This window comes from Amphiprion ocellaris, chromosome 23 (assembly GCF_022539595.1).
Source record: "Amphiprion ocellaris isolate individual 3 ecotype Okinawa chromosome 23, ASM2253959v1, whole genome shotgun sequence".
In the NCBI taxonomy this organism is placed as follows: Eukaryota; Metazoa; Chordata; class Actinopteri; family Pomacentridae; genus Amphiprion; species Amphiprion ocellaris.
In genome coordinates this window covers 26,132,685-26,152,803 of record NC_072788.1, presented here as the reverse complement: position 1 = coordinate 26,152,803, position 20,119 = coordinate 26,132,685, and the positions used below count along the sequence as shown (strand labels likewise).

At 45.6% G+C, this 20,119-nt stretch overlaps 1 protein-coding gene across 6 annotated transcripts; it reads right to left on the bottom strand.

Moving 5' to 3' along the window:
* Window positions 1-313: 313 nt before the first annotated feature.
* ctc1 (CTS telomere maintenance complex component 1) lies at window positions 314-19,121 on the bottom strand. 6 transcript variants are annotated; one of them, XM_023262158.3, is made up of 25 exons: window positions 18,962-19,121; window positions 18,601-18,700; window positions 17,968-18,058; window positions 17,666-17,888; window positions 17,363-17,589; window positions 17,082-17,211; window positions 15,946-16,452; window positions 15,740-15,862; window positions 15,422-15,651; window positions 14,911-15,055; window positions 14,392-14,588; window positions 12,018-12,187; window positions 11,824-11,938; window positions 11,284-11,704; window positions 8,502-8,591; window positions 8,248-8,385; window positions 7,879-7,925; window positions 7,531-7,622; window positions 7,294-7,429; window positions 6,506-6,574; window positions 6,184-6,346; window positions 3,039-3,094; window positions 2,061-2,217; window positions 1,276-1,396; window positions 314-872 (listed from the first exon to the last, which is right to left on the bottom strand). In XM_023262158.3, the coding sequence occupies exons 1-25, from the start codon at window positions 19,010-19,012 to the stop codon at window positions 787-789; spliced, it is 3,885 nt and encodes a 1,294-aa protein (XP_023117926.1). In that variant the 5' UTR covers window positions 19,013-19,121; the 3' UTR covers window positions 314-786. The 6 variants fall into 6 exon arrangements, 3 of the variants coding, with proteins under 3 accessions (XP_023117926.1, XP_054863901.1, XP_054863902.1); XM_055007926.1 differs by having other exon boundaries at window positions 14,392-14,534; XR_008600660.1 differs by having other exon boundaries at window positions 793-872; window positions 1,276-1,337.
* Between the last annotated feature and the right edge of the window lie 998 nt (window positions 19,122-20,119).

Below are 20,119 nucleotides of genomic sequence, written 5' to 3'. Positions count from 1 at the left end.
ATTTATAGAAGGGGGAACCGGACTGTACTAAGTGTGGTCCAGTATAGAGGGGTGTTTTGTGGGTTTTTAAGGCTGATAATGATTATTAGTGAAACATTTGGAGTAGATATTCATTTGCAGTAAATGAAAGTATTTAAAATCTTGGAGTTAAACTTAGAAGAACACAAACTCTAACAGAAAACTTTGTTGATACGTTTTTGTTTTGTTTACAGATGTTAAGTTAAAGGAGTTTTGTTCATGACGTATAACCAATCAAATCACTCCAGAAGACAGAGCGACCACAGGTAGATAAAGGTTCAGAGCCAAAGTAGCACCATTTTTAAATGTATTTATTACTGTAAATCAGTAAAAAATAAAATACTGATAATCAGTAAATCAGTCAGCCCACAATTACTACAATTCTACAATGTATGTCTCTTTCCTTTGACTTATTTGTACAATATACGATGTATATGATGGTGTTTTTTCATCCCAAAGGCTAAACTATGACGTTTTTTGGGGTTAGGGTTACCAGACTGGCTGAGCTCTTAGCGTGCTAGCCGTAGCATTAGCCTGTTAGCTGTAGTATCAGCATTAGCTATAGCCTGCTAATGGAAACAGAGTGTGGAACAAAGAACAACGTTCCTCAGATCCTTCAGAATATCAGTTTACTGCAGATCAATACCTAATCAATGACACCGATCAGAAACAGGACTGGTTACATTGCTTCAGATGGGTCAACATTGAGGGGCGGGGCTTAGATTCAGGTGTTGCCATGACAACAGGCAGAAAACAACAAAGACTGGTTCAGTGCAGGTGTTGACAGGTGAGCTGCAGAGGGCGGAGCAACGTGGTGACGAAGTCTCTGTCTGCTCGACTGAACCTCCTCACCTCTGGAACAACAACAAACACACAAATAAATAAACAAATAAACAGACAAACACATAAATAAACACAAACAATTAAGTCCACAAACAAACACACAAATAAACAATTAAATACACAATCACCTACAGCTGCAACATGTTTCACTGATCCAGAGCGTTTGTTATTGTGTGTATTATTGTCATGTGTGCTACTGTGTGTGTTATTGTATTATTGTGTGTGTTATTGTGTGTGTTGTTGTGTCTGTGTGTGTTATTGTGTGTGTTATTGTGTGTCTGTGTGTGTTATTGTGTTAGTGTGTGTGTTCTTGTGTGTGTGTGTTTTATTGTGTTAGTGTGTGTTAGGTCTGTTATTGTGTGTATGTGTGTGTTACTGTGTGTGTTATTGTGCAACTGTGTGTCTGTGTGTTACCTTGTGTTCTCAGGTAGGTGTGCTTCCTGCAGGTGAGGGAAATCGGCTGACAGATGACATCACTGCTGCACGCACACATCAGGAAGTTAAAGAGAGAGTCATCAGAGTCACCATCACACACCTGAGAGAGACAGACAGGTAGACGTACATACCTGAGAGAGACAGACAGGTAGATGTACATACCTGAGAGAGACAGACAGGTAGATGTACACACCTGAGACAGAGACAGACAGGTAGATGGATATAACTGAGACAGACAGGTAGATGTATACACCTGAGAGAAAGACAGATAGATGGACATAACTGAGAGACAGACAGGTAGACGTACATACCTGAGAGAGACAGACAGGTAGATGGATATAACTGAGAGAGACAGACGGGTAGATGTACATACCTGAGAGAGACAGACAGGTAGATGGATATAACTGAGAGAGACAGACAGGTAGATGTATATAACTGAGAGAGACAGACAGGTAGATGTATACACCTGAGACAGACAGGTAGATGGATATAACTGAGAGAGACAGACAGGTAGATGTATACACCTGAGAGACAGACAGGTAGATGGATATAACTGAGAGAGACAGACAAGTAGATGTATACACCTGAGAGACAGACAGATAGATGGATATAACTGAGAGAGACAGACGGGTAGATGTATGCACCTGAGACAGAGACAGACAGGTAGATGGATATAACTGAGAGAGACAGACAGGTAGATGTATACACCTGAGACAGAGACAGACAGGTAGATGTATACACCTGAGACTGGTAATGTTACGTACCAAACTCCGCCCCCGGGGGTAGACTCTGATGTGACCTTTAACCCTGAGTGCTCTCTGAAGCCCCTCCCACTGAGAATCAGCCAATCCCAGCAGAGAACGAACCAGCGCACCTGAGAACCAGACGTGAGCCTCACCTGTCCCGTCGTCAATCACCAGCCTGATCAATACATAAAGCAAATATAATCACTGGTCTGATCAATACATAAAGTGAATATAATCACTGGTCTGATCAATACATAAAGCAAATATAATCACTGGTCTGATCAATACATAAAGCGAATATAATCACTGGTCTGATCAATACATAAAGCGAATATAATCACTGGTCTGATCAATACATGAATAGAATCACTGGTCTGATCAATACGCACAGATAGATATAAAAAGATTTCACTAATTAGTAACTAAAAACCAAATTACATAGACTTCACTAATCAATAACTAATGATCAAATTCACTCATAAATAACTAATAATCAGACTTCAGTAATCATCCATCCATCCATTATCTATACACCGCTTAATCCTCACTAGGGTCATGGGGGGGCTGGAGTCTATCCCAGCTGACTCAGGTGAAGGCAGGGGACACCCTAGACAGGTCACCAGTCTGTCACAGGGCTACATACAGAGACAAACAATCACTCTCACATTCACACCTACGGGCAATTTAGAATGATCAATTAACCTCAGCATATTTTTGGACTGTGGGAGGAAGCCGGAGTACCCGGAGAAAACCCACGCATGCACAGGGAGAACATGCAAACTCCATGCAGAAAGATCCCGGGAAAGCCGGGACGCGAACCAGGGATCTTCTTGCTGCAAGGTGAAAGTGCTAACCACTACGCCACTGTGCAGCCCGACTTCAGTAATCAATAACTAATAATCAAACTTCAATAATCAACAACTAATGATGAGATTAATTAATAGCAAAGAATCAGATTAATGAATCACTAATAATCAGATATAAACGTTTTCTTACTTTGCTTTGGACTGAAAGATGGACGAAGTTGAACGACACTGAAGAGAACAGCAGGACTGGAAGAGAGAAAATACTACAATATACCATGTACATGCGAGTAATACTATAATATACCATGTACCTGTGAGTAATACTACAATATACCATGTACCTGTGAGTAATACTATAATATACCATGTACCTGTGAGTAATACTACAATATACCTTGTACCTGTGAGTAATGCTACAAGATACCATGTACCTGTGAGTAATACTATAACATACCATGTACCTGTGAATAAAACTACAATATATCATGTACCTGTGAGTAACACTACAATATACCATGTACCTGTGAGTAATACTACAATATGCCATGTACCTGTTAGTAATACTACAATATATACTCTGTACCTGTTAGTAATACTACAATATATATTATGTACCTGTGAGTAATACTAAAATATACCATGTACCTGAAATACTACAACAAACCAAGTACCTGTGAGTAATACTACAATATACCATGTAACTGTGAATAATACTACAAAATATTCTATGTACCTGTTAGTAATACTACAATATATGTAACTGTTAGTAATACTACAATATACAGTATACCTGTGAGTAATACTACAATAAATTATATTTACCTGTTAGTATTACTACAATATATACTATATACCAGTGAGTAATACTACAATATACCATGTACCTGTGAGTAATACTACAATATACCATGTAGATGTGAATAGTACTACAATATACCATGTACCTGTGAGTAATACTACAATATACCATGTACCTGTGAGTAATACTACAATATACCATGTACCTGTGAGTAATACTATACCATGTACCTGTGAGTAATACTACAATATGCCATGTACCTGTGAGTAATACTACAATATACCATGTACCTGTGAGTAATACTATAATATATCATGTACCTGTGAGTAATACTACAACATACCATGTACCCGTGAGTAATGTCACAAGATACCATGTACCTGTGAGTAATACTACAATATACCATGTACCTGTGAGTAATACTATAATATACCATGTACCTGTGAATAATACTACAACAAACCACGTACCTGTGAGTAATACTACAATATACCATGTACCTGTGAGTAATGCTACAATATACCATGTACCTGTGAGTAATACTATAATATACAATGTACCTGTGAGTAATACTATAACATACCATGTACCTGTGAATAATACTAAAATATACCATGTACCTGATATACTACAACATACCAAGTGCCTGTGAGTAATACTACAATATACCATGTACCTGTGAATAATACTATAATATATACTATGTACCTGTTAGTAATACTACAATATATGTACCCGTTAGTAATATTACAATATACATTATACCTGTGAGTAATACTACAATATATTCTATTTACCTGTTAGTAATACTACAATATATACTATGTACCTGTGAGTAATACTACAATATATTCTATTTACCTGTTAGTAATACTACAATATACCATGTACCTGTGAGTAATACTACAATATACCATGTACCTGTGAGTAATACTACAATATACCATGTACCTGTGAGCAATGCTATAATATACCATGTACCTGTGAGTAATACTATAATATACAATGTACCTGTGAATAATACTACAACATACCATGTACCTGTGAGTAATGCTACAAGATACCATGTACCTGTGAGTAATGCTACAAGATACCATGTACCTGTGAGTAATACTATAATATACCATGTACCTGTGAATAATACTACAACATACCATGTACCTGTGAGTAATACTACAACATACCATGTACCTGTGAGTAATGCTACAAGATACCATGTACCTGTGAGTAATGCTACAAGATACCATGTACCTGTGAGTAATACTATAATATACCATGTACCTGTGAATAATACTACAACATACCATGTACCTGTGAGTAATACTACAACATACCATGTACCTGTGAGTAATGCTACAAGATACCATGTACCTGTGAGTAATGCTACAAGATACCATGTACCTGTGAGTAATACTATAATATACCATGTACCTGTGAATAATACTACAACATACCATGTACCTTTGAGTAATACTACAATATACCATGTACCTGTTAGTAATACTACAATATATACTATGTACCTGTTAGTAATACTACAATATATACTATGTACCTGTTAGTAATACTACAATATATACTATGTACCTGTGAGTAATACTAAAATATACCATGTACCTGAAATACTACAACATACCAAGTACCTGTGAGTAATACTACAATATACCATGTACCTGTGAATAATACTACAATATATTCTATGTACCTGTTAGTAATACTACAATATATCCTATGTACCTGTGAGTAACACTACAATATACCATGAACTTGTGAGTCTTACTACAATATACCATGTACCTGTGAATAATACTGCAATATACCATGTACCTGTGAGTAATACTACAATATACCATTTACCTGTGAGTAATACTACAATATACCATGAACCTGTGAGTAATACTACGATATATAATATGTACCTGTATGTAATACTACAGTATATACTATGTACCTGTGAGTACTATTACAATATGTTCTTGTGTACTTGCAATGTGTACTCTTTGCAGTACCCGTGTGTACAGTGTGTACTTTTTGCAGTACTTATGTGTAAAGTGAGTACTTGTTGCAGTACCTGTGTGTATAGTGAGTATTTTTGCAGTACCTGTGTGTACAGTGTGTACTCTTTGCAGTACCTGTGTGTAAAGGTGAGTACTTTTTGCAGTACCTGTGTACAGTGAGTACTTTTTGCAGTACCTGTGTGTACAGGTGAGTACTTTTTGCAGTACCTGTGTTTACAGTGAGTACTCTTTGCAGTACCTGTGTGTGCAGTGTGTATTTTTTGCAGTACCTGTGTGTATAGTGAGTACTTTTTGCAGTACCTGTGTGTACATTGTGTATTTTTTTGCAGTACCTGTGTGTACAGTGTGTACTTTTTGCAGTACCTGTGTGTACAGTGAGTACTTGTTGCAGTACCTGTGTGTACAGTGTGTACTTTTTGCAGTACCTGTGTGTACAGTGAGTACTTGTTGCAGTACCCGTGTGTACAGTGTGTACTTTTTGCAGTACCTGTGTGTACAGTGTGTACTTTTTGCAGTACCTGTGTGTACACGCTGCCACACAGCGAGCAGCTCCACTGCAGTTGCAGGAACAGGAAACACACCACGTGACCTTTGACCTGACCCACAATGCACCTCTGCTCTGAGCTCAGAGCCCACGGACCCAGATGCATGATGGGAGCAGGAGGAGGGGGCGGGGCCAAGCTGACAGAAACATAAACACAATGATCAATACGTCAATAAACACACTGATCAATACTTCAATAAACTATAAACACACGGATCAATACGTCAATAAAACATAAACACAGTGGTGAATAGATCAGAATCAATAATCAATCAGACTTATTGATTGACAGTTACCTGGTTTCTCCCTGAGAGATGACGGTTATTGAGCTGACAGGTAGAAACCTGCAGTACACACTTCCTGTCCTGGAACACACACACAGGTGAATGTTTACAGGTATGCAGCAACACTGCAGGTGTGTGTCCACTAGATGTGATTTTCTTGCATGGCAACGCACTGCATCTGAAAATCACACAGATGGTGAGCTGTCACTAGCGGACCACAACATGGTCACATGACAGCACTGGACCAACAGCAGGCCGCTACGTGGTCACATGACTGAGCTTTCAGCTGGACAGTCTGGCAGATGAGTCGGATCAACACAGCGGCTCGGCCACAAACTTTCCCTTTTATTTCAAAAACACTTCAGGGAAAAGTATTTCTGAAAGCATTTGAGTTGAGAAATAAGCTGCAGCAGCTGAATCTGTCCTGGTTTTAGTTCACCAATGGCTAGTTTAGAAGTTGGAGGACAGTTTCACCATGCGTGGAATCTCCACACGCCGCATCCAATTTGCATAAAGTAGAAGTCAGTCTACTTTATGCAAATGAGCTGCAGGTAAACACACTGCAAACGGACCAGCATGCAGCATGATTCTAGCCGAGCCGCTGTGTTTATCCGACTCGTCTGCCAGACCGTCCGTCAAGCTGAAAGCTTAGTCATGTGACCACATAGTGACCCACTAGTGACCGCCCACCATCCGTGTGATTTTCAGATGCGGTGCGTTGCCGTGCAGGAAAATCACATCTAGTGGACACACGGCTTCAGTTTAAATGGAATATGTGTGTGTGTGTGTGTGTGTGTTACCTGGACTGCCTCCTCTGCACAGCAGACAGCAGCAAGGTGTTGCCAGGCAACAGTCCAGGTGGGTAGGGGGTGTGGCTTAAGTCCAGGTACACATGGAGACTCCTCCCACTTTGGTCACACAGCGTGAGACGCACACCTGAACAGACACACAGTTCAAACCATAGCTACATCCACAACCACTGTTTCTACCTGTTCACTCAGGTGTGTGTTCACCTGTATTTACCTGAGTGTATTTACCTGAGTGTTCACCTGTGTGTCCATAATGGGAGGTCCTGTCTCTTACACTGATCCTCTCAGACACTAGACCCTGGAAACACACCACCTCTGACCTGAAACACACACACACACACACACACACACACACACACACACACACACACACACACACACACACACACACACACACACACACACACACACACACACACACACACGGTAACACACACACGGTAACACACACACACGCACACACACGAACAGTAACACACACAGACATACACATACAGACAGCAGTGTTTTGGTGCTGCAGTTCCTCCGTTGACCACAGGAGGCGACTCTGATTCAAAGTGAGGACGATCCGTTTACCTGCTGTCCAAAACCTCAGAGACAGAAAGGACCATGGATGAGAGAACCTGAAGACACACAGAGAGACATGAGGACATTTCTGCACTGTGAGGACGTTTCTACACTGTGAGGACATTTCTACGCTGTGAGGACGTTTCTACACTGTGAGGACATTTCTATGCTGTGAGGACATTTCTACGCTGTGAGGATGTTTCTACGCTGTGAGGACATTTCTATGCTGTGAGGACATTTCTACACTGTGAGGACGTTTCTACACTGTGAGGACATTTCTATGCTGTGAGGACATTTCTGCGCTGTGAGGACGTTTCAGGTCAGAATCAGGTTCTCTTTATGATCAGATTTGTTACAAAGACAGAGACACCACGTTACCTGTCTGCAGGTGTGCAGCAGCTGTGGGCGTGTCAGAGTGTGGAACCTCCAATCAGACGTGACCTGAAGGGTGGAGTCAGTGTGCAGCTCCACCCCACTCTGTCCAGAGATTCCAGAGCTAATCAAAACACTGGGATCCTGGTGGACAAACACTGTAATTTACAGCTGTTCAATAAAGATTCACAACCAAACAACCTCCAAACAGGTGAGACCTCAGCCCCACCCCTCAGTGACATCATCACAGGTGGGTTTACCTGAGTGTGAACAGCAATGAGTCTGTAGAAACATCCAGGATGGAGGACAGGAAACCATCGAGCAGACGCACCTGAGAACACCAGCACCACCTGCACACACACAGACACAGGTAACCAGCCAACCAGGTAACCATGCAACCAGACACACAGGTAACCAAACAAAAGGGTAACCAGGTAACCATGCAACCAGACACACAGGTAACCAGGTAACCAGCCAACCAGGTAACCAGGGAACCATGCAACCAGACACACAGGTAACCCGACACACAGGTAACCAGGTAACAAGACACACAGGGAACCAGACACACAGGTAACCAGGTAACCAGACACACAGGTAACCAGACACACAGGTAACCAGGTAATCTGACACACAGGTAACCAGCTAACCAGACACACAGGTAACCAAGTAACCAGACATACAGGTAACCAGGTAACCAGACACACAGGTAACCAGACACACAGGTAACCAGGTAATCTGACACACAGGTAACCAGCTAACCAGACACACAGGTAACCAAGTAACCAGACATACAGGTAACCAGACACACAGGTAAGCAGGGAACCAGACACACAGGTAACCAGACACACAGGTAACCAGGTAATCTGACACACAGGTAACCAGCTAACCAGACACACAGGTAACCAAGTAACCAGACATACAGGTAACCAGGTAACCAGACACACAGGTAACCAGGTAATCTGACACACAGGTAACCAGCTAACCAGACACACAGGTAACCAAGTAACCAGACATACAGGTAACCAGACACACAGGTAAGCAGGGAACCAGACACACAGGTAACAAGACACACAGGGAACCAGACACACAGGTAACCAGGCAACCAGACACACAGGTAACCAGACACAAGGGTAACCAGGTAACCATGCAACCAGACACACAGGTAACCAGGTAACCAGACACACAGGTAACCAGGCAACCAGACACACAGGTAACCAGGGAACCAGACACACAGGTAACCACGTAACTAGACACACAGGTAACCAGGTAACCAAACACACAGGTAACCAGGTAACCAGACACACAGGTAACCAGACACACAGGTAACCAGGTAACCTGACACACAGGTAACCAGACACACAGGTAACCAGGTAACCTGACACACAGGTAACCAGCTAACCAGACACACAGGTAACCAAGTAACCAGACATACAGGTAACCAGACACACAGGTAACAATACACACAGGGAACCTGACACACAGGTAACCAGACACACAGGTAACCAGGCAACCAGACACACAGGTAACCAGGCAACCAGACACACAGGTAACCAGGCAACCAGACACACAGGTAACCAGGCAACCAGACAGACAGGTAACCAGACACAGGTAACCAGCTAACCAGACACACAGGTAACCAGCTAACCAGACACACAGGTAACCAGACACACAGGCAACCAGGTAACAAGACACACAGGTAACCAGCTAACCAGACACACAGGTAACCAGGCAACCAGACACACAGGTAACCAGACAGACAGGTAACCAGGTAACCTGACACACAGGTAACCAGGCAACCAGACACACAGGTAACCAGGTAACAAGACACACAGGGAACCAGACACACAGGTAACCAGACACACAGGTAACCAGGCAACCAGACACACAGGTAACCATGCAACCAGACACACAGGTAACCAGACACAGGTAAACAGGTAACCAGACACACAGGTAACCAGACACACAGGTAACCAGCTAACCAGACACACAGGTAACCAGGCAACCAGACACACAGGTAACCAGACACACAGGTAACCAGCTAACCAGACACACAGGTAACCAGACACACAGGTAACCAGGTAACAAGACACACAGGTAACCAGCTAACCAGACACACAGGTAACCAGGCAACCAGACACACAGGTAACCAGACAGACAGGTAACCAGGTAACCTGACACACAGGTAACCAGGCAACCAGACACACAGGTAACCAGGTAACAAGACACACAGGGAACCAGACACACAGGTAACCAGGCAACCAGACACACAGGTAACCATGCAACCAGACACACAGGTAACCAGACACAGGTAAACAGGTAACCAGACACACAGGTAACCAGACACACAGGTAACCAGCTAACCAGACACACAGGTAACCAGGCAACCAGACACACAGGTAACCAGACACACAGGTAACCAGCTAACCAGACACACAGGGAACCAGACACACAGGTAACCAGCTAACCAGACACACAGGTAACCAGACACACAGGTAACCAGGTAACAAGACACACAGGTAAGCAGCTAACCAGACACACAGGTAACCAAGTAACCAGACATACAGGTAACCAGACACACAGGTAAGCAGGGAACCAGACACACAGGTAAGAAGACACACAGGAAACCAGGTAACAAGACACACAGGTAACCAGACACACAGGTAACCAGCTAACCAGACACACAGGGAACCAGACACACAGGTAACCAGCTAACCAGACACACAGGTAACCAGACACACAGGTAACCAGGTAACAAGACACACAGGTAACCAGCTAACCAGACACACAGGTAACCAAGTAACCAGACATACAGGTAACCAGACACACAGGTAAGCAGGGAACCAGACACACAGGTAAGAAGACACACAGGAAACCAGGTAACAAGACACACAGGTAACCAGACACACAGGTAACCAGGTAACCAAACACACAGGAAACCAGGTAACCTGACACACAGGTAACCAGATAACCAGACGCAAAGGTAACCAGGTAACCACACGCAAAGGTAACCAGGTAACCAGGTGATCCAGGTGTGTCTCTCACCTTGTCCTCTCCCTCCCTCTCTGCCTCTCTGGCTGTCATTGGTTCATTCTTTGGGTCCCGCCCCCATCTGACCACTGGACCAATCACAGCAGCTCTGGCTGAGAAGCACAGTGTCAGCCCCGCCTCCTCCTTTGTCTCCGCCCCCGTGTTCCTCCAGGCCACGCCCTCCTTCTGCTCCACCCTGATCACCATGGAGACGCAGGGCCGGGGGCTGCCGGCCACAGAGCTCGTTGTCATGGTAACAGAGGAGGCAGAGAGGGAGGAGCCTGTTTCTTCTCTTTTCCTCTTCCCGTCTGCAGTCTTTTCTTCTTCTGCTGTGACATCACCTGCTGACTCCTCCCCCTTCTGCCTCAGGTGAGTTACCATGGCGACAGATGGACTCAGGATGTGGAGGTGGTCCAGAGAAAACTGCAGGTAAACTCTGTCAACACACATACACACACAGTGTTTATGTTACTGTGTGTGTGTGTGCGTTACTGAGTGTGTATTACTGTGTGTGTCTGTGTGTGTGTGTGTGTGTGTTACTGAATGTGTGTGTACCTGGTCTGTCTGTCAGTGATGAACTTCTCCTGGTCCAGGTGTTGGTAGGAAGGGAAATCTGATTGGAGGAATCTCTCCGTTACCATGGTGAACTGTCGGACACACACCAGACATCCTGGAACACACACAGACACAATACACACAGCTGTAGTGGTGACCTCTGACATGTGTGTTCCTGTGTGTGTCTTGTGTACCTATCCAGGCGGTGTTGTAGGACGCTCTCTGTCCTCCGCTGTCGTCCTCGCTGGTTTCCGTGGCGACACAGGCCACACCTCCTGTAGCATCTCTGAGCTGTAGAGTCTGTTTAAGTTCAGACATCTGAGACGGAAAATCCAACACACCAACCAGCAGCAGGGGGCGCCGCCTGACACACAACACAGACAACACAAAGACACAATACAGAGACACGAACACAAAAAACAGAGACACACACACACAACAGAGACACAGACACAAAGAGAACACTACTTCATCAGAAACAATCACACGTATGACAATCACACATTGATGCTGCATCTGGACTCATCACAACACAATGTCTATCCTGTTACGAGGTTTACTTTGACCACATAGCATGTTACATGCTATGTGCTACTTCTTACCTGCTACATGCTACACTATATTGGCAAAAGTATTGGCTCACCTGCCTTGACTCGCATATGAACATAAGTGACATCCCGTTCCTAATCCATAGGGTTCAATATGACGTCGGTCCACCCTTTGCAGCTAGAACAGCTTCAACTCTTCTGGGAAGGCTGTCCACAAGGTTTAGGAGTGTGTTTATGGGAATTTTTGACCATTCTCCCAGAAGCACATTTGTGAGGCCACACACTGATGTTGGACCAGAAGGTCTGGCTCTCAGTCTCCACTCTAATTCATCCCAAAGGTGTTCTATGGGGTTGAGGTCAGGACTCAGTGCAGGCCAGTCAAGTTCATCCACACCAGACTCTGTCATCCATGTCTTTATGGACCTTGCTTTGTGCACTGGTGCACAGTCATGTTGGAAGAGGAAGGACCAGCTCCAAACTGTTCCCACAAAGTTGGGAGCATGGAATTGTCCAAAATGTCTTGGTATGCTGAAGCATTCAGAGTTCCTTTCACTGGAACTAAGGGGCCAAGCCCAGCTCCTGAAAAACAAGCCCACACCATAATCCCCCCTCCACCAAACTTTACACTTGGCACAATGCAGTCCCACAAGTATGGTTCTCCTGACAACCACCAAACCCAGACTGGTCCATCAGATTGCCAGATGGAGAAGCGTGATTGGTCACTCCAGAGAAGGTGTCTCCACTGCTCCAGAGTCCAGTGGCGGCTGCTTTACACCACTGCATCCCACGCTTTGCATTGCACTTGGTGATGTATGGCTTGGATGCAGCTGCTGGGCCATGGAAACCCATTCCATGAAGCTCTCTGCTGAAGCACTGTTCTTGAGCTAATCTGAAGGCCACATGAAGTTTGAAGGTCTGTAGCAATGGACTCTGCAGAAAGTTGGCCACCTCTTGGCACTATGCTCCTCAGCATCCACTGATCCCGCTCCATCAGTTTACGTGTCCTACCACTTGGTGGCAGAGTTGCTGTCGTTCCTACACACTTCCACTTTCTTATAATACAGCTGACAGTTGACTGTGGAATATTTAGGAGCCAGGAAATGTCACGACTGGATTTGTTGCACAGGTGGCATCCTATCACAGTTCCACGCTGGAATTCACTGAGCTCCTGAGAGCGAGCCATTATTTCACAAATGTTTGTAAAAGCAGTCTGCAGCCTAGGTGCTGGATTTTATACACCTGTGGACATGGAAGTGATTGGAACACCTGATTCTGATTATCTGGATGGCTGAGCAAATACTTTTGGCAATATAGTGTATGTGCTACTTGTTACCTGCTACATGTTACATGCTAATTCTTACATGCTACATATTACATGCTACATGGGAGGGTTCAGGCTGTACACGCTGCAACATGTAACTACGAACAGGTTCAACTGGTGTTGAACGTCATGCTAATAGAACATTATCTCTGTAGAACATGATGCTGTTCTCTTTTTTATCAGCATCTCTTCTCCAGAACGAGTGTTTAAATAAAAAAGTCATTAATTTAAGATCTGCAAATTTTTTCACCTTCAGAATTTGATGACATTAAGATCAGTAATTAATGTTTATGTTCGAAGGTAACAGACTAATGAGGGTAATGTCTTTTTATGCAAATGTTCCCTCTGGGACCTTTAACTCATCTCACTGTAGAACGATAGAACATCAGGTTTAACGATGACCTCAACCCTGAAGAAACAAGATTAAAACGTTCTCTGACGTTCTGCTGGACTGACGATATTAAAACGTTCTCTGATGTTCTGCTGGATTGAAGATATTAAAATGTTTCTAAAGTTCTGCTGGACTGAAGATATTAAAACGTTCTCTGACGTTCTACTGGACTGAAGATATTAAAACTTTCTCAGATGTTCTACTGGACTGAAGATATTAAAACATTTCTAAAGTTCTGCTGGACTGAAGCATTTCTAGCAGCACTTAGACGTCTCCAGGTGGACAGACGAGAAGAGAACCAGGTTTACCTGAGACTGTCTCCTGAATAAGAGGACAGAGTCCTGCAGGACCAGGACAGGGCAGCGTCGATCTCGGACGAGGACAGACTCTGTCCATCAGGGGGCAGCAGAGACCTCAGAGACACTGAAGACCAACTGTCCAACTGCAGAGACTGACAAAGCTCTGATATACTGATGTACTGAGGGACAGCAGAGTCCACAGTGTACTGCAGAGAGACAGAGAGACACTGTAGAGATGAAGAGACACTGTAGAGACACTGGAGAGACAGAGAGACACTGGAGAGAGACACAGCGATACTAGAGAGACACTGAAGAGACACTGCAGAGAGACAGAGAAACACTGGAGAGACACGGAGACACTGTGAAGACACTGTGGAGACACTGTAGAGACAGAGAGACACTGTAGAGATGAAGAGACACTGTAGAGACACTGGAGAGACAGAGAGACACTGTAGAGAGACACAGAGACACTGAAGAGACACTGTAGAGACATAGAGGACACCTCGTTCTCCAGGTGTAAAGGTCTACCTGTGTCAGAGGACAGGTGTGAGGCTCGTCCAGCATCTCTGAGTAGATGTCTCTCCGTCTTTGTCCTCCTCGTCCCCATAAAGTCTCCATCAGCCTCCAGGACAGCAGACAGACACACTGCTGCTTCAACACACCTGGAACCAGACTGAGACAGACAGCAAGGACACAGTCAGGGACACACCTGAGCCAATCACTTTTACAGAGCGAGAGACAGGGGGCGGGGCTGTCCAAACATGGACATAAGACATAATACTGTCTCCATCAACAGGACGTCCACAATCTGAGGCTGGTAACCAGACAGGTCCTCAGAGAAACGGGGAGACAGGTGAGACAGAGAGGGAGACAGGTGAGACAGAGAGGGAGACAGGTGAGACAGAGGGGGAGATAGATGAGATAGAGGGGAGACAGGTGAGACAAAGGGGGAGACAAGTGCGATAGAGGGGGAGACAGATGATAGAGGGGAGACAGGTGAGATAGAGAGGGAGACAGGTGAGACAGGTGATGTCCTCACCTGTGCGTGAGCTGCGAGCTCAGGTGACACGCCCACAGGTACTCAGACACGCCCCTGTGTCCCTGTAGCAGTAACCGTGGCAACGCTCCATCTCCAGGACAACGGAGGACAGGCCCTGCCCATCCTAGCCTGCTGAAGGTCGTGACCTTCAGGCTGGAACGGAGGCAGCAGCAAAGCATGCTGGGAGGGAAGTCGGGGCAGGGCCGGAAAAGGAAGTGGACGTGATGCAGCTGCAGGAGAACCTTGTTAGAACCTTGTCAGAATATCCAACCAGCTCTGATGATGTCACACCGGTCATCCAATCAGCAGCAGCCTCACCTCCACCTGGTCTCCTGCTCTCAGCTTCCTCCTCACCGTCGGCTGATAGGCCACACACAGACCCACCTTCCCGTCAATCACGTAGAGCCCCGCCCCCTCACTCACCACCTCAGTCACAGTGCCCTATCAGAGGAGAGGGGTGGGGCTTAGCACACAGGTAAACAACAGGCATGCTGGCAGCCAATCAGAGAGCAGAGTCCTCCCACCTGGTAACTGATGACTCTGGACTGCTTCATCCTCACACCTGATTGGACACTGGGCTCTGCCTCCTCACTGTCATCATCGCTGTGTGACATCATCAGCAGGGGCGTGTCCATTCCAGCAGGTGTGTGTTCCTGTGTGTGTGTTGGTGTGTAGTCAGTGTGTGTGTGTTCCTGTGTGTGTGTTGGTGTGTAGTCAGTATGTGTGTGTTCTTGTGTGTGTGTTGGTGTGTAGTCAGTGTGTGTTGGTGTGCAGTCAGTGTGTGTTGGTGTGTAGTCAGTGTGTGTGTGTGTTGGTGTGTAGTCGGTGTGTGTTGGTGTGTAGTCAGTGTGTGCGTGTGTTGGTGTGTAGTCAGTGTGTGTTGGTGTGTAGTCTGTGTGTAGTTCAGAGCGCTCCGTCACACACAGGATGTTGTTTCCTCTCCAGCCTCGCAGGACACACACACGCAGAGCCGTCACACACACGCTTTGTCCAACATGCACACACTGAGACCAACACAACCTGCTGCTGTCCTGCAGAGAGACACAGACCTTCATCATCATCATCTTCATGATCAGTGTCATCATCAATATCCTTATCAATCTAATCTTCAATATCATCAAAACATCTTTGATCTAATTTCCATCCATATAATCAATATTGTCATCAATATTGGAATCATCATCATCAATATCCTCCATAGAAACAGTTTAAAGACTCCTGTGGAGGTCATTAAGTAGAACATTAGTCTCTGTCATGGTGCCCCTTTACTAGATAAACTCATCCAGGTCCTGGAAATCATAGGAGCTTCAGGAGAAACCAGGTGGACGTCTCTGGAAAATGTTTCTAGAAACGTCTTCCAGAGATGTCTACCTGTTTTCTCCTGAAGTTCCTACAACTAAAAGGAACATCTCAGGTCATTAAAGACCACATTAGTCTTAGTCATGGTGCCCCTTTACTAGATAAACTCATCCAGGTCCTGTTGATCGCAGGAGCTTCAGAAGAAACCAGTCGGCTAGTTTCTCCTGAAGCTCCAACAACTAAAAGGTGGAACATTTCAGGTCATTAAGCTTCTTGGGATTAAACAGGAAGAGGCTCCCCCGGGTGGAACATCCAGGTACTACAGCTGGTCTACAGTACATGAGGTGTGGAGGTTTCCTACCTTGACGAGGACAGGTACGGACTGTGATTGGTCGGTCAGAGTGAAGCAGAAGAAGGTAGTTCCTGCCACCACCAGCAGAGGGCAGACTGAACCCACCTGCCCCCACACCGCCAGCCGCCGCCCTCTGACCCTGACAGACACACAACGGCCACATGGGTCACTGACACCTCATTGGTCGCAGGTCATGTGACTCACCTGTGGTGCAGCAGGTCATGTGACTCACCTGTGGTGCAGCAGGTCATGCGACTCACCTCTGTGGTGCAGCAGGTCAGGTGACTCACCTGTGGAGCAGCAGCCCTGCAGCCTCTCTGACTCCCAAGGCGTTGATAAGCACCGCCCCTACACTGGCAGCCAATCCCTGCTCAGGACCAGGACACAGCAGGACAGGAGGACCAATCAGCTCCACGCAGCCTCCGGCCTCGTCCTGCCCCGAGGCATTCTGGGGGATGTAGTTCCAATGAGGGAGGAACACGGGACGATTCAGCCACAGAGGAGAGGGAGACAGGCACTGCAGAGACAGACAGGTGAGACTGGTGAGACAGGTGACTGGCCTTAGAGACAGACAGGTGAGACAGGTGACTCACCTCACACCTGACGCTGCCGCTGCTGTCCGTCAGCCTCCATTCTCCGCCCCGCCCCTCTCTCAGACAGCCAATCAGCAGCAGGTTGACCTTCGGCAGCGCCCGCTGTCCAGGCACAGATAGCTCCGCCTCCCTGGCCCACGCTCGCTGCTGATTGGTGCTCCAGGACAGGTTGCTGACACAGGCCAGGTGCTGCTGGGAGACCAGCTCAGAGACGGACAGCAGCCTGCAGACAGACGGGAGGCCAGGTGATGTGCCGCGCCGTCACATGACCTGTGGTGATGTCAGCAGGTGTGTGGGCGTACCTGTAGCTGACAGGTAAGGAGTGAGCGACGCACATCCTCTCCTGGATCTGCTGCACCACACTGACACTGAGCTGGAACACACTGAGCTCACCTGGAACACAACAACACACCTGTGATGTCATCAGCCACAAGCTCCCAGGTGAGCTGCAGGTAGCGAGAAGAAACCAATCAGATGACAGCAGCAGGAACAGAGAACAGAGGAGCAGGTGGAGATACATCAGCATGGAGAAATGTGTGGAGAAACATCTGGAGACACACTCAGCATGGAGAAACATCTGGAGATACATCCAGCATGGAGAAACATCTGGAGATACATCTGGAGACACACTCAGCATGGAGAAACATCTGGAGACAGCTGAGGAGCAGAGTAGAGAGGAAACATGGAGATAGAAAAACATCTACAGGATGAGGAGACAAACCACCATAAAACGGCCTAAACGAGACACAAAATGAGAAAGGAGACAACCAGAGAACAAAGACGATAACGTTCCTAAAACTGTCCATAATAATAATAACTAACTGAATGTTCTAGAGAGGAACCAGGAGAGACAGCAGCTGGTAGAACCAGAACCAGGAAACTGGACCCTTCTACACACCTGTCACGGGTTCCTGGGCTCTGACTGGAGGACTCACCTGTGTCTGAGCCGTCAGCAGCGGGAGGGGAGGGGCCACAGGTGACGGGGCTCAGGTGTTCTGTGATGAAGGTGAAAAGGGCCTTTATCCAGGTGGACTCCTGGAACCAAACACACCTGGATCAGAACCAGTAGAACCCAATCACATTGATCACAGAGCTGACGTCACTAATTAGAGGATTTCATCATCAGCTGGGGTCTGTTTCGTAAAGTCCTGCAGCCGGACTGAGCAGAGAGCCTCAGAGATCCGGATCAGACGGAGGTTCTGGTTCTGGTTCTCTCCGTCAGTCTCCCAGCCTCGACTTTCTAAAACCATCCGTTTTCTGAACGGACTTCCTGCTAGGAAGAAGAACCGGACTGACCGCCTCGCTGCCCGGCTTCAGGAGCTCCAGGAGCCGCTGCAGGGGGTCCATGAGGTCTGGGGGGGTCGCTGCTCCGGGTCCCGGTCCTGGTTCTGGTCCCGGTCCGGGTGGAAACACGACCTCCCGCTGAACGCTTCAAACTGCCGTACTTCCGGTTCTAGTGTTACTGCTGCTTCCTGTTCTCTGCAGGCTGCAGCTCCGCCTGCTGGTCAGAAGAACCAGCAGATGATCATTAGTGATCATCTGCTGGTAAGAAGAACCAACAGATCATCACTAGAACCTGAACCTGGTCAGGTTCTTCCACTGTATTCAAACACTACAGACCAGTAAGGTTTATTTTCTGTAGTTTTATTCTGTTATAAACCTGTGGACTGCAGCTGATAGGTTCAATCTGATGACTCAGATTTAGCTTCAGGGTTCTACTGAGACTCATCAGATTATAAACGGTTCTAATGAGGGTCCTTCTAGAACACCTGCTGTCTGATGTGATGTCAGAGCAGGTTCTACCTATGCAGGTTCCTCCTGACTGACCAACAGTCTTTATTCAGTCAGGGTTCCAGAACTGGAGGACGTTTTACATCCAATAATCCACGTATTAAACCCTAAAACATGCAGTAGTGTGTAAATGTTCTTGTCTGAGACCAAATCTAAAAAAAAAAAAATAGGAGAAAAGAATGTTTAAAATATTTTTAAAATCCCAAATAAGTCTGAAGTTCCCCTAAAATACCATTTTTCTCTTGTCCACCCCCCTGATGACCAAACTGGATCTGTAATAAAACAGTTGGAATCTCATTTAAATCTCCTTTTATTGGTTTTATTTTTTCATTCGTGTCTTGTAATTGTGGGAACATTTTTTAATCAACATAATATTTTAAACAATAATTGTTATGGATGGAACGTTTCCCACAACATGTTAGCAGAACCTGTTGATGACGTTTTTGCTGTTTCGTGTCTTGGTTCTGTTTTGTGTCTCATTTTTATTGTGTTGTGTCTCATTTTTGTCACTTTGTGTCTCCTTTTGTCGTTTTGTGTCTCATTTTTATCATTTTCTGTCTTGTTTTTGACATTTTGTGTCTCATTTTTGTTGTTTTGTGTCTTGTGTTTGTCATTTTGTGTCTTTTTTCTGTCGTTTTGTGTCTTGTTTCTGTCGTTTTGTGT